The sequence below is a fragment of the Myxine glutinosa genome, chromosome 1, assembly GCF_964187855.1.
Source record: "Myxine glutinosa chromosome 1, kmMyxGlut1.1, whole genome shotgun sequence".
Classification (NCBI taxonomy): Eukaryota; Metazoa; Chordata; class Myxini; order Myxiniformes; family Myxinidae; genus Myxine; species Myxine glutinosa.
Genome location: NC_136261.1, coordinates 143,116,668 through 143,131,231, shown reverse-complemented (window position 1 = coordinate 143,131,231; position 14,564 = coordinate 143,116,668). Strand labels below are relative to the sequence as shown.

Here is a 14,564-nt window from a genome sequence, read left to right as displayed (position 1 = left end):
TCGACTTCATTGTAGACGAGCTGAATAATCATTATTTAAATTATTATCATAACCCCAGCAATAACATTTTGACTTCCATCCAGACTGGTTTGGAAGGCTAATAACTTCATAATGGACAGTCAATTCCCAAGTGACGCTCGTCTCCCGATGGAGGGTGCTCATGGTTGGGGTGCATTAAGTGATAAAGCTGATTTCCAGTTTGATTTGATGGAAAATCATGTGCCTGTGGGGGCTGAAAGGCCTGATAAAAATTTTTTGTAATCGCGCAGTGAAAACTATGTAGGATGAGCGGGTCCTGAATTGATGAAAAACGTTCCATTAGTTTTTGTCCTGTGAAAGAACCCTTAAAACCTTTTAGACCCTAAAGAGGTGGAAATGGTCTGAAGGTCTATATGGTATAAGCGGTCTAAAGGGTGTAAGGGTCTAAAGGAGTCTAAAGTATTGAAATGGTCTTAAAATGACTAAAAGTCATCAAATGAATAAATAGGTCTTAAAATGACTAAAAAAGGTCAAGAGCAGTGTTTCCCAACTTTTTTCGCTATGTGGCCCAACTGGCTTTTGACCTGACATGTCATGGCCCAGTGGGGATCATAGCAATTTTTTGAAACCAAAGAAATGTCAATAAGAACCACAACTTAATTCAATTTAGACTTTTAGAGTATTTAACGGAACAATATTTCTCATTTGAACAATTTCTTTGTGAAATGAATTAATTCGGGTGAAGTAAAGCAAATGTATTTGTGACAAAGGGTCTTGCGAGAAATTTTTAGAACAGAACATCAAGAAAATCAATTCAAAAGGCAAATGAACACTTCAGACTTCAAGGCTTTTCCATAAAAAACAAGTATTTATTTTAAATTAAGAAATAAAACTCTATTAACGCATTGCAATAATAACCAGGAAAATAAAAAATATTTGAAAACTCATCTCCAGGGTGCTTTGCTTGTGGTCTGTAACACAAAACATTGCAGTATCTGCCAATTGAAAAAAAAAAAACTCAAACCAGTTTAACCGAAAGCTACTTTAATGAGAGATGTTGTCCTGAATTTTCTGCACCAGTTTCCAAATCCTCGGTTCTGTTGTAGAAAGCGCACATCTAAGATCTACCTCACATTCAAGGCAGTTCTGAGCCGTTGTCTTCAGCTGCACCAACGTTGAGAAGCCTGATTCACAAAGATAAGATGGCGCAAAGGGCAGGAGTTTCCGAAGGCATTCCTTTGCAATGTTGGGGTAGCTTCCCATCATTTTTGGCCAAAACTCAGAGATAGAGGAAGCTTCAAAGACATCTCTGCATCCAGAATCATGATTGAATGAAATTCAATCAGTTAATCTTGCAGCTCATCCTGGATGTCACTGACTTTAACAAGAAAAGGATCCCTCATGAGCGCCAGTCTTTCTCTCCAAATTTCTGGAAAGTACTGGAGTAATTCTTCTCGGAGACAGATGAGGTGTTTCACAACATCCTTTGCATTGCCAGGATCCAACGGCTCATTAAGAGTGACTTCTGAAAGAGATTCGAACATGGTAAAGTTCCCTTCCTCAGCCTTTCGTTTCCAGTTTTCAATCTTCTGTATAAATGCACTGAGAGTGTCAATGAACTGAATGATAGTTGTTCCATTTCCTTGCAGCTTTAGATTCAGTCTGTTCAGTATTTTTTTTTTTTTTTTTTTTTTTGTATACAAGATCGAGGCTCGTGAAAGAGCGAACATTAATCACACAGAAAGACAAACAGACACACAAAACAAATAACATCCGGAGCGGTAGACAAGATGGGGAGAGAGGGGGAAGGACACAAACACAACATTTGAGAGCAGGGACCGAGAGACATGGAGACATCGAGAGAACTGTGGGAGGGAGAGGGCTTTGGGGGGAGGCATGGGAAGGGGGGGGGGGGGTGGGAGAGGTATAAAACATATGGACACTGCCAAGACTTCCAGGAAAGAAGTTGGAATTTCAAACAAGGTGGATCTGGGGTGAATTAGTGGGGGTAGAAAAGATCAAGGTTTTGGATGGGGGAAGATAACAGATGGTGGTGAACAGCTGTTTTGAAGACCTGGAGGGAGGAGTGTGATTGAAGTGAGTGTGGGAGTTTGTTCCAGAGGCGGGAGAAAAGAGGAATGAAAGAGTGAAGGTGAGCAGAGAGCCGAGATTTCGGCAGTTTAACCATCAGAGGGTGGCTGGCAGATCTTGTGCGAGCTGTAGGAATATTTGGGGGACAGAGCACAGAGAGAGCTGGGGGAGCAAGGCCGGAGAGGAGTCGGTAGAAGACAGAAAGACCACCTACCTGCCTGCGGTGAGTGAGTGAAAGGCCCTCAGAGATAGCTTCATCGCGGGAGATTCCAATGATTCTGAAAGCTTTGGATTCAACAGCGTGAAGCCGAGCCAGGTGTGAGGCAGGAGCACCAGCCCATAGGGGAGAACAGTATTCCATTGAGCTGCGGATGAAAGCCTTGTATGTGGTGAGGAGCTCAGGTGTGCCTAGGAAGGACTTCGCACGACGGAGGATGCCCAGTCGGCGACTGGCTTTGGAGGCCAGCTTGGAAATGTGGTTTTCCCAAGAAAGATCATGGCAGATGGTGAGACCCAAAAGCTTGAGCGACAGAACTTCTTGGAGAGGATTGTTGAGAAAGTAGATGGGAGGGTTGTCCAGTCGATCTTTTCGGAGAGACATAGTAAGAGTGTGAGATTTGTCAGGATTGAAAGACATGTTCCACATGTTTGACCAGTCTGTGATTTTGTCCAGGTCTTCAGAGAGTGAGGAGGCTGCAGCCTGCCGATCTGAGGGAAGAGGAATGGAGCGGCAGAGAGTGGAGTCATCAGCAAAGAGATACAGAGGATTTTCCAGAGAGTCGGAGAGATCATTGATAAAGACCAGAAAAAGCACAGGGCCCAGCACACTGCCTTGGGGAACTCCAGCCTGAACGGGAAGGGGAGATGAGAGAAATCCATTCAGGGCCACACGTTGACTACGACCAGAGAGGAAGTCCGCAAGCCATGCATGGAGATTTCCATGGATACCATAGGAGGAGAGTTTGGTGAGCAGAGCTGGGTGCCAGACCGTATCGAAGGCACGTGATATGTCAAGGGAGACAGCTCTGATTTCCTGTTTGGCATTGAGGACCTCCATCCATTGTTGAGACAGCAGAAGCAGCATGTCCAGAGTAGAGTGACCTGGTCTGAAACCAAATTGATGATCAGAGATCAAGCCATTGGAGAAGAGGAAAGATTTCATATCCGAAGCAATGATGGATTCCATGACTTTGCTGATAATTGGGAGCAGGCTGATTGGTCTGTCGTTGCAAGGATCTGTTTTTGCACCTTTTTTGTGTAAAGCGGTAATGTTTGCTGATTTCCAGGATGCTGGCAGATGACCTTGAGCAAAGGATAGGGTGAAAAGAACAGAGAGAGGGTGAGATAGAGCGGCAGAGCAGGATTTTAGGACCCGTGGGCTGATGCCATCTGGTCCAGTTGCAGAATCAGAGTCGAGGTTTGACAAAAACTCCTCCACCTTGTCAGGAGAGAAGGTCACAGAGTCCAGGAGCAGTTTGGTTCGACTGGGAAAGGTGGGAACAGAGAGAGATGGGTTTGGGACTAAGGATTTTGAGGCAAACACAGAGTTGAGGCATTCGGCTTTGTCACGTGCGATGTCAACTGTGTGGCCATTTGAGGTAAGGGAGGGGATGGAGGGGGAACAAACACCAGAAACGGATTTGACCAGACGCCACCAGGATTTGGAGGAAGGAGACAGGTTTGAGAGTTCATTCTTGAGTGAGGAGAGATAGTGCTTCCTGGCACTCCTGAGGGTAGACACACACTTGTTCCGAGCTTGGTGGAAGGAACTGAGATTTCCTTCAGTTGGATTAGCCTTCCAAGAGGCAAAGGCAAGTTGTTTCAGGGCAACTGCCTCACCACAAGATTCAGTGTACCATGGACGGGAGGAAGGGTAAGACAACTGAAGGCGAGATGGGATAAATCTGTGCATGAGAGAGATCAGTTTGCTTTGGAAGAATTCCCAGGAAGAATTGATGTCAGAGGCAGTGGAGATGGGAGACCAATTCAGACGATTGATGGCTGCTTGAAGACCGTCCCAGTCGGCCTGAGTGAAATGCCAGACTCGTCGACGCTGAGGAGGCTCTCTGAGAATGGCCAGAGAAATGTCCACTTTGACAAGCACATGATCAGAAGAACCGATTGGAGCAGAAGAAGAGCAGCAGACATTAGCAGGGAAGTTAGTCATAACCAAGTCTAGAAGAGAAGATACTCCATTGGCTGAGATCCGGGTCGGGAAATTGACAGATTGTGTCAATCCCAGTGAGTCACAGAAGTCCTTTGCTGAGGTGCCATGACTGGTGAGAGAGGAACCCACACCCAACCAGGTGGCATGATGACAATTGAAGTCACCACATATGAGGAAGAGAGAGTTGGGATGAGTGGATAGAAGTTGGTCCATGTTGTCAGACAGTGAAATGTAGATGGAGTCATCACTGTTTGGGGGACGGTACAGAACACATATGAACAAAAGGTGGGAGCGGAGAGGAAGCCGTAGCCAGAGGTACTCCTGGGGGTGAGGAGGAGAGAGGGCAGTGCAAGGAGAGTGAGGAAGAGAGTTTTTGATAAAGATAGCCACCCCACCACCAGGCCGAGGCTCAGGTCTATCATACCGGAGGAGGGAGTAACCAGGAAGAGATATTAAGGAATCAGAGACATCTTGAAGGAGGAAAGTCTCTGTTAAGCAGATCAAGTCTGGATTGTCAGAAGCAACCTGTATGGAGAGATCAGTCAGGTTTGAGCGAAGGCCCCGGATGTTTGAGGTCCATACCGTTAATGAAGAGAGAGGGGGAGCATCGGGTACAGGACAGGGGAGGGGAGGAGTAGGGTAAGATGAAGGATGAGAGGGGGAGGTAGGGAGAGCAGTTGTTAGTGTGTCAGCGATTGCAGAAGAGTTCCAAGAAAGGGAAGGATGAGGAGGATGAAAGGTTTGAAGGTGAAGGGATGAGGCACAGAGAGGGGTTGTTTGAGTGGGGGCAGAGGAAAGAAGAAGGTTGGGGGGGGTGGAGGTATGAGATAGAAGGGAGACGAAGTGGGGAGGAGGCAGCTTTGAGGAGGAGGGGGGAGGAGGGAGAATTGGAGAGGAATGGTATGGGGGGAGATTTGAATGGGAGGGGTTGGGGGGGAGTTTTGAAGGGGAGGAGTGAGGGGGGAGTTTAGGAGGGGAAGGGCAAGGGGGGAGTTCAGGAGTGGAAGGGCAAGGGGGGAGTTCAGGAGTGGAGGGGTAGGGAGGGAGTTTAAGAGTGGCGGGGCAAGGGGGGAGTTTAGGAGTGTAGGTGTAAGGGGGGGGATTTGGATGGGAGGGGCAAGAGGGGAGTTTAGAAAGTGGATGATTAATGAAAGACGAACATTGAAAACAAATTGGGTTTGTTGTGATTTTCAAGTTAGCAATCCGGTTCAGAATGATGGAGGAGGGATGGAATGAATGTGAATTTAGACCATGTAGTGAGGGAGACGTATAAGATATTGAATTTCTTTTTTTTGAGGTGGAATGAGTTGGAGAGGAAATTGAGAAAAGCCTTTTAAATAGGAAGAAAAACAGCGTGTTGTAAAATACCACTGAGTAAAACACTGAAGGGGAAAGGTTATACATATTTAAATAATATTTAAACAGAACCGTGAACAATCTTATGTGCACAAAAATACCAACGGGGGGAGAGCTGAGAGGGACCACCACGAGTCACGTGAAGGGCAAACGGTGATCAAAAATGTGTGAGGATCAAACGGTGATCAAACAGTTGATCAAAAATATCCACAAGGTATGCGAGGCGAAAGACCCACAGTTTTTCATGGAAGGAAGCTTCAAGTTTGTGCTTTTCTTGCATCTGTAGGAAACTCTGCATCTTTTCTCGGAGTTCAAACAGTTGCGCCACATCATTTCCTTTTGATAGCCAACACACCTTGGTGTAGTAAAGCAGGTTGTTATGCCCTGAATCCATTTCTGTGCACAATTGCTTAAAGAGTCGGGAATTCAAAGCACTGCTTTTCACATATTTCACAATTTTGATGACTTGTTCAAGAACATCCTGAAGATGAGACGGAAGGGTTTGTAAGAAAAAGCTTGTCAATGAATCAGACAATGAACAGAAATTATGCCTGGAGATAGATTTCGAACAAGCGTTTGGAAGCCACTTTTTGCTCCTAGCATAGAAGGGGTGCCATCGGTGCACACTCCACAGAGATTGTGCCTGTTCAGTTCCTCATGGCCAAAGATCTCTGTTACTTTTTCCATCACATCCACAGCTCTGGTATTTATTTCGAGAGAACGGCAGAATAAGAATTCTTCCTTGATGGAATCACCCTTCATAAACCGAACGAAGGCAAGAAGCTGGGAACAGGATGAAGCATCTGTGGATTCATCCAAGTGAATTGAGAACAATCCAAATGCAGCGTCTTTGATTTCAGCAATCACCTGTTCTTTTATGTCGCTAGACAAGTCAGCAATCCTCCTTTGAACCGTATTATTTAACAGAGAAGTTTTGTTGAACTTTTTTTCAGCTTCTTCTCCAAGCAGAATCCTAGCCATCTTCAGAGCACATGGATTGATCAGAGTCTCTCCGACTGTGTGAGGTTTCTTCTGTTGCGCAATGAGGAGGCTGACGGCATAAGAAGCCTCCGCAAGACGCTTGTTTTGCTGAAATAATGTTCCACTTTGATCCAAGCGCTGGCGCTTCATGTTCTCTTCCATTCGCTTTAAGAAGTCCACATGTTTATGTTGATGATGTGGATGAATCTTCTCCAAATGGAGCTTGAACTTCGATGGCCGCAAAGATTGATTTCCGAGAACTTTCTGGCACAGGACACATTGTCCCTTTAATTCTCCATGATCATGTAAGGTTGTGAATCCAAACTTTATGTATTGCTCATCATATCCTCGTTTTGTCATTTCAGAAGGGTTTCTGAAAAAAAAAAAAAGAAGGAAAAATATTTTAAAAACAAGACTAAAAAAATATGCAGGGAATAGTGGGTGGCTACCACTGGCCACCACCAACACACACAGAATTGAACTCTTGCTTTAGGCCTTGTGCATGAAAAGATTATATTATTTGGGCAAATATTGGGCAGTCTCTGTGGCCCACCTGGAAAACGTACTGTGGCCCACCAGTGGGCGATGGCCCACTGATTGGGAACCCATGGTCTAAGGGGTCTAAAGGGTGTAAAGGTCTAGTGGGTTTATAGGGGTGTGAATTGTCATAAGGGGTCTAAAGGGTCTATGGGATCTAAGGAGTCTAAATGATTAAATAATCTAAAGGTTCTAAAGGGGTGAAAGTGTCCTAACAGGCTGAAAGGAATCTATATAATCCAAACAGTCTAAAGGTCAAAAGGGTATACATATGTAAGGGGTCAATGGGTTATATGGGGGTTTAAAGGGTCATAAGGGGTATAAAGGTCTATGGGGTCTAAAGGAATCTTGGGATATGTGATGGACTTACATAGATTAGATTTTGAGTTAATTAGCTAATTATCTCACCACCTGGATGGAAATTAAAAAAAAAAAAGGCTCCATTAGGTTTTGTGCATTGATATCATGAATCATCATGCAAAGTTTCAAAACGATTCGTTGAGCAGAAGTGGGGGAAAAAAACAAATAATGTTGATGGACTCAATGGCCAGAAGGCCTAACTGCCTGACTAACTGACTGAAGGACTGCATCGTTATGGCTTTAACAGCTCTTCTTGAATTCTCCATAGAAGAGCTAAAAATTGTAATGGATGTTTGATTCTGTCATTTCAAAAGAATTTTTTTTTTTTGCAAAATACTTATGTGGCATCTAAAGGTTTCATTCGTCGAATATAAATATATATATAAAGCTGGATGTATGTTGAAATTAGTCTGTTCCCATTTTCCCATTTCCCATTTTATTGTGCGAGGATCACGGGATTAAATTTGATGGACCACTGTTGTGATTTATCCACCGTCTTGTTATGTCGTTGTAATTCAAGGAAAAGCATAGACATCTCGTTATGACATTGTCTTGCATGTGATTTATATAATATTTCCTCCATGAGCCTTATACATTGTATAACATTCATGTAACAGACCAGATTGCGTGTACTGAATATTGCATGCAGCCAAGTGTTCTTTATGAAATGGTAAAGGTTTCATTAAAAACCATCTCAGGAAGATTTAGTTCATTGTAGGTAAATGTGCTTCCTTAAACATAATTTGCTTGTGCTGTGCTGCACATTTGCACAGAACATTTGGACATTGTCGAATCTCCCCAATCCACTGCATACAACGACTACAGATCCCTCATTTGAAAATCTGAATTGAAACCACTAGAGGATCTGGGCTGCCAATTATAGCGTGGATATATGGTATCACCTGCTAAGCAACCTTTTAACTGCTTGTTAAGTTCAAGGCTAAGGATTTTCCCATTTATTTTATGCAATTATTTATAACAAGAATGTAAAATCCACTCAGAGCTCACCTCCACTGACACAACCAGAAAGGAGGACAATGGCAACGGCAGCAAGCAGATGCACTTTACGTGATGTCATGTCGGCATGAAGGGCATCTGGTCTCAAAGGGTTATCATGTTTGTGCACCCTGCCAAGGGGCAGCAGCCAGCTTTGTGTGCCCTGCACATAAATACACAAATACAATAAACCAAGGCAAAGTAATTTACAATGATTCCATGCCAAATAATGGAAGCAGCACAACTAAAGTGGTAATTTGATTATCTTGTCTCAAGTCGCTTTATAATTGTAGTGTCAAGTGTGGATTCCATTGAAATCACAATCAAATTCAGTACCCCATGTCTTGAGTTGGGCAAAAATAAGGCAATGAGATTTTTTAAAAGGTTACGGATTTGATCATTTTCATTTGAAATGTGGAAATGGTGCCAGAAATCCAACACTGCCATAGTGGTGTAAGACCTGCAAATTGCTTGGTCAACAACAATGAAAAGTGATTCAGTTAACAACTAGAACGGGCACTCGGTAGAGCGCATACCTTCGCCGCAGCTACTGTTCTGTACTTGGTAAAAATACGATTTTGACCTTTTCGTGACCTTGACCTTGACCTTTGACCCGATTGCTCCCAAAATCTAATCAAATGTGTCCCGTATAATAACCAATCATCCCACCAAATTTCATGCAATTCGGTTGAATACTTTTTGAGTTATGCGAATAACATACACACACACACACAGACATACAAATAAATACACAGCGATCAAAACATAACCTTCCGCTTTTGCGAAGGTAATAAAGAAAAGTGATCTATTACTTAGTCAGATTATGGAAATACAACACACAAATGCATACATCAGAAATATTTAATATGAGAGCTAAAATGTTTAATATTTCACTGATTGTTTGGATGAAAGTAACAAACATAAGTAACAACAAAGAAAGCATATTTGGTGGCCGATACCAAAGGAACAACCCAAAATAGAAAATAATGTACCTTCTAGATAAGGAAACGAGGAAATAGAAGAGCAAAATAACAAATAAAAGACATGTAAAGTTTTAAAATGTATTAAAGCCATTATTAAAACATACAGAGCTTGTAATGGGATTACATTGTAGAATCAGCAAAATCAGCGGAAAATGTAAGGCAGTACAAACGCAAATTTATTTTGGAGAGAAAACAGAAGGAAAAGAAGAGATTGAGTTATAGTCAATGTTTTGGTGTTATTATATCCTCTATAATTGAATGAACATTTAAAATGAACAAACAATAATGCATGCCGGTCAAGAACTATACCCACAAGATTGCCAAGGAGGAAGAGTAAATTGAAGAAAGTAGTGTAGAATTGTGTAATAAAGAAAAGTATAAAGGAGATGATATAGGATTGAAAGGCATTATCATGCTCGTACTGCCACAAATGTCATTGTTTGTCAATTATGACATTTTGAGATTAATGAATATGTGAGAATAGCTTTCGGGCTGTCTAACAGTTTTAGCAAAACTATTCATTTCACCATCTGCTTTGCATTCAGTTTTCCAGGATCAATGATTAAAAGGGCGATGCTTCCATCATCATCTGATTGGTCCTGGAATATGCGACGTCTTCTTAGCGTGCCTGCTTGTCTCCTATTAGAGATGATTTGCTGCTGCACGGAGATGATATGCAGAAGGCATTAATATGCCAAAATGTTTGTTGTGGAAGAGGAAATGTACCTTCTAGATAAGGAAACAAGAAAATGCAAGAGGAAAAAAAACAAATAAAATACATCTCCACATCTAGCCTGAACTAAATCTTTACCTCCAGCACCATACCCAATTATTGCACCTCACACTGCAGTGGACAGGTGTGTGTGTGTGTGTGTGTGTGTGTGTGTGTGTGTGTGTGTGTGTGTGTGTGTGTGTGTGTGTGTGTGTGTGTGTGTGTGTGTGTGTGTCTACAATCGTGTGTACTTACTTTAGTTTTTTTAAATAGTTTTTTTTGTATACAGGATCGAGGCTCGTGAAAGAGCTAACATTTATCACACAAAAAATCAAAACAGACACACAAAGTATATAATAAGGGGAGCGGTAGACAAGATGGGGAGAGAAGGGGAAGCACACAAACACAACATTTGAGAGCAGGGAGATCGGGAGATCTGAAGGAGGAAGAGGGCTTGGGGGGAGGAGGCGTGGGAAGGGGGTGGGGGTGTGAGAAGTATAAAACACAAGGATACTACAAGGACTTCCAGGAAAAAAGTTGGTATTTCAAAAACGTGGATCTGGGGTGAAATTAGTGGGGGTAGAAAAGATCAAGGTTTTGGATGCGGGAAGATAAGAGATGGTGGTGAACAGCTGTTTTAAAGACCTGGAGGGAGGAGTGGGATTGAAGAGAGTGAGGGAGTTTGTTCCAGAGGTGGGAGAAAAGAGGAATGAAGGAGTGAAGGTGAGCAGAGAGCCTAGATTTTGGCAGTTTAACCATAAGAGGGTTGCTGGCAGATCTTGTGCGACCTGTAGGAATATTTGGGGGACAGAGCACAGAGAGAGAGAGCTGGGGGAGCAAGGCCGGAGAGGAGTCGGTAGAAGACAGAAAGACCACCAACCTGCCTGCGGTGAGTAAGTGAGAGGTCTTCGGAGTTAGTTTCATCGCTGGAGATTCCAATGATTCTGAAAGCTTTGGTTTCAACTGCGTGAAGCGGAGCTAGGTGTGAGGCAGGAGCATCGGCCCAAAGGGGACCTTGATGGTAACAAGAAACTACAGGAGACACTAGGGACACACTTCGGTTCAGAGAGATCCAGCACCTTTCTTTGAAAATTTGTTCTTGCACATGTACTGGGTCTGATTGGATCCAGAACATGAGCAGGAATAAATTAACATATGTTAGGTGTGGAAACCTCTTCAGATCAATTTATGATTTACTGCCAATGAATGGTGTGTTTATATTTCATAAGCTTCACTATAACATATATCCAAAAGAGCTAATATTTAAAAAGGAAAACCAAACTCACACATCAGTATCTTTTTTGGAATTACAAATCAATATCAAAAATAATAAATGTCACACGAATTTATTGGATGAACAAGATACTTTTGCATTGTACGAATACCTTTATTGGACAGCTGCATTCCTCGAAAAAACTTGTGTAGCACAGTTGTACAGGTGAAATCATCAGAACAGTGGAGCCAAAACACACAGCTCATAACTTATCAATTGATAAAAACTGCAAGTCAGACATATGCAAACACGGACAGCCAGAGTCAGCAGATTAAATCGAGTGTTTTTCTTTTAAGGTAACAATCCCTTTTTGAGGCAATGTTTTCATGGCCGGATGCTTTTCATGGCCGGATGCCCTTCCTGACGCCAACCCTTAGTCGCCTCTAACGATGCGCAGGGATACGGTGTACCTATTCTAAGCCGGGGTACACACCGGTATCATTCATCCCAGCAAGCTGGTACTCAATTTGCTGACCTCGGAAGGATGACAGGCTGAGTCAACCCCCCTGGTGTTAATTCAACGATTGATCAGGATTCGAACCCAGGATCCTAGGATCCCAAGCCTGCGCCCTAACCACTAAGCCAACACCAGGCTCCAGGATGTTTATATACATGAATAGAAGAGTTATTAAGGCCATAAAATAGAGTATTATTTTCCTGTATTAAGAACATAAAATAAAGTTTATTTTCTTGGGTTATTACTATTATTTCATATGCAGCTTGTGGCTGCTACTTGCATCAGGTCTGGGAGTGTGGCTGTGCTGCTGAGGTAGTGCCCCCGTTTCCAGTAAGCTGGTACTCATTTTTCCAACCTCGGAAGGATGACAGTCTGAGTCAACCAACCTTGTGTTGTTTAATCGCATGGCAGGGGCTAAACTCAAGACCCGAAGATCTTAAGCCAGCCACGTTAACCCTTAAGCCAACACGAGGCTTATTTTCCTGTATGAAGAACATAAAATAAAGTTAATTTTCTTGAGTTATTAAGATTATGAAACTTACTTTTAATAATAATAATGATGATAAACTTGATCCAATAATGTGATGGCAATGTTGATGATGCTGACGATAAAGACAAGTTGATGGAGATGATAGTACGTGGCCATTATGGTGGCATCCTCTTTACCCCGACATATATGCCATGCCCTCTCATGCTATATATGGATATATTCCATGGTTTTTGGAAGTATTATGAATGTGATTTATTTTATTCATCCTTCAAGTCTATAATTCAATTTAAATAGAAGTATAAAGAGGTTTGAAGGCATATAAATAAAATAATTTCCTGGTTTTATCACCGTTTTCCACAGTGTTTATTACACCATCATATCTCATATGTTCCATTACTTCTTTGTGCCTGTTGTATGTGTCCATTATGACATCCTTAAAAACGGTAAGTTTCCTGTTTGGAATGATTTTCATTTTTTTGTGATTGCCTTGCATGCAGACAGAGTAGAAATATGATCTCACTCCTTTCTGCGCATGTGCGATCGGGATGAATTGAAAGACAAAGTACGTTAAACCGAAAGGCTTGTCTTCATATTTATGTTCCGATTCGTGTTCAAAATACATTTGATTTCAATAAGTTGTTCCTCAATCATAAACTCCCGATTATAAACTGATAATATGGACGGACAGACAGACGGATTGGAACCAATTATTGCTTAACCTCACTTTTCGCTTCGCATGCGCAGGGTAATAATATTCAATGGTCGAGCGTGGGCAGTGGTGAGGGTGCAGCGAATGCAGGTAGTTGTGAGAGTGCAGAATACCTTCCTGGCATGTTGTTGACATTGTCATACCTCTGTCATCTGACCATATTTTGTAAACCTTCAGTTCTAAAAGTGTACAAAGCATGGTCTCACTTAACAATTCTCATGTGTGGCTCCCCATTGTCACAGACTTCAGATATCTCTCTGTCGGAAGAACTTTACTTTTAACATATCACAGTGAATATGAGCTGATCTATCATTTGGTGTTGAATCCACGGTGATCAAAAATAAAACAGCAGTGCAAACTTTGCCACAAACTGTAGTCAGGACCTCATTACCCATGAGATCATTTATCTATCGCAGACTGTGAGTGATAGGTATTTGGTAACATCTCTAACAAAGCTACCACAATATGACAGATGTCTGTAGGAAACGTGTTGAAATGCGCTATTAATTGCAGCACACCAAGGAAGTTGCAATTATGGGGTAAGCTAAGTATTTTGTCATCACCTCAAAATTCCAGTCCTTCCAAACAGATTTCTCTTCTTCAAACCATTTTAGCAACTGAAAGTCAATGCATCCCTTGGCTGCCCATCACTTCGGCATGGACAGCTTTGTGACTACATGTCTTCCCTGTTCTTATGATGTTTGATTAGTTTGTTCACATGATTCCAGTTGCTGAATCTCCCAACTCCAATCTGTGATGCACCATTTGGCAACAGCTCGCATCAGAAGTCTAGATGTTGCTTATGGTTGGTGAGAATATCAGCCAATCACGATTGTACTGTTCACCATTATCATCAGTTCTATCGAAGAGGCTCCTACAAAAGTATCGCACTTGATTTGCATATTATCATTTGTACCACTCAGAGAGTCCTTCCTGATTCTTGCAACTAAAGGGCCTTTCAAGCTTAAATTGTCAATGTCTTTCTTTCTTAACAACCCAGAGACCAGGATGCGTTGGGTGCTATAAGTTCAGTATCTGGACAACTATTGATTTCATCAGTTTTCTTGCTCAATGCCCACAGCCACAGTTACTGGTAGTTGCAGCACTTCAGTTGAAGCATTCAATGGTGAAGTCTGTTGATCTTCCAGGAATGAATCTGTGTTTGAGCAAGCAGCTTATTCGTCATCAATCATTGGCTGGTTATGGAGTTACTTGTGATCCTAATGAGCAACCAAAACCGATTTGGCTAATCTTCTGTGAAATACAATTTTCTTCGCCTGACAATGCTCATCTGATGATGCTGTTCAGTTAATGATCAGTCACAGGTGACTGTTCTACCATTGTGGATTCATCAATGACATATGTCTCATCTGTGTGATTTTCTACCACTACTGGGTTTAAATTTTGGAGTATCTGTGATGACTTTGTGACATGCCTGTGTATAAATGTAAATTAAAAATTACGCATCGAGAA

At 42.3% G+C, this 14,564-nt stretch overlaps 1 protein-coding gene across 1 annotated transcript in view; it reads right to left on the bottom strand.

Moving 5' to 3' along the window:
• SHISAL1 (shisa like 1) overlaps positions 1 to 8,627 on the bottom strand; it is a 41,376-nt gene extending 32,749 nt beyond the window's left edge. Inside the window, exon 1 of the mRNA XM_078770943.1 lies at positions 8,480 to 8,627. Within this exon, the coding sequence (XP_078627069.1) occupies positions 8,480 to 8,549 (70 nt within the window). The 5' untranslated portion in view covers positions 8,550 to 8,627. The remainder of the gene's footprint in view (positions 1 to 8,479) is intronic.
• Positions 8,628 to 14,564: the final 5,937 nt, after the last annotated feature.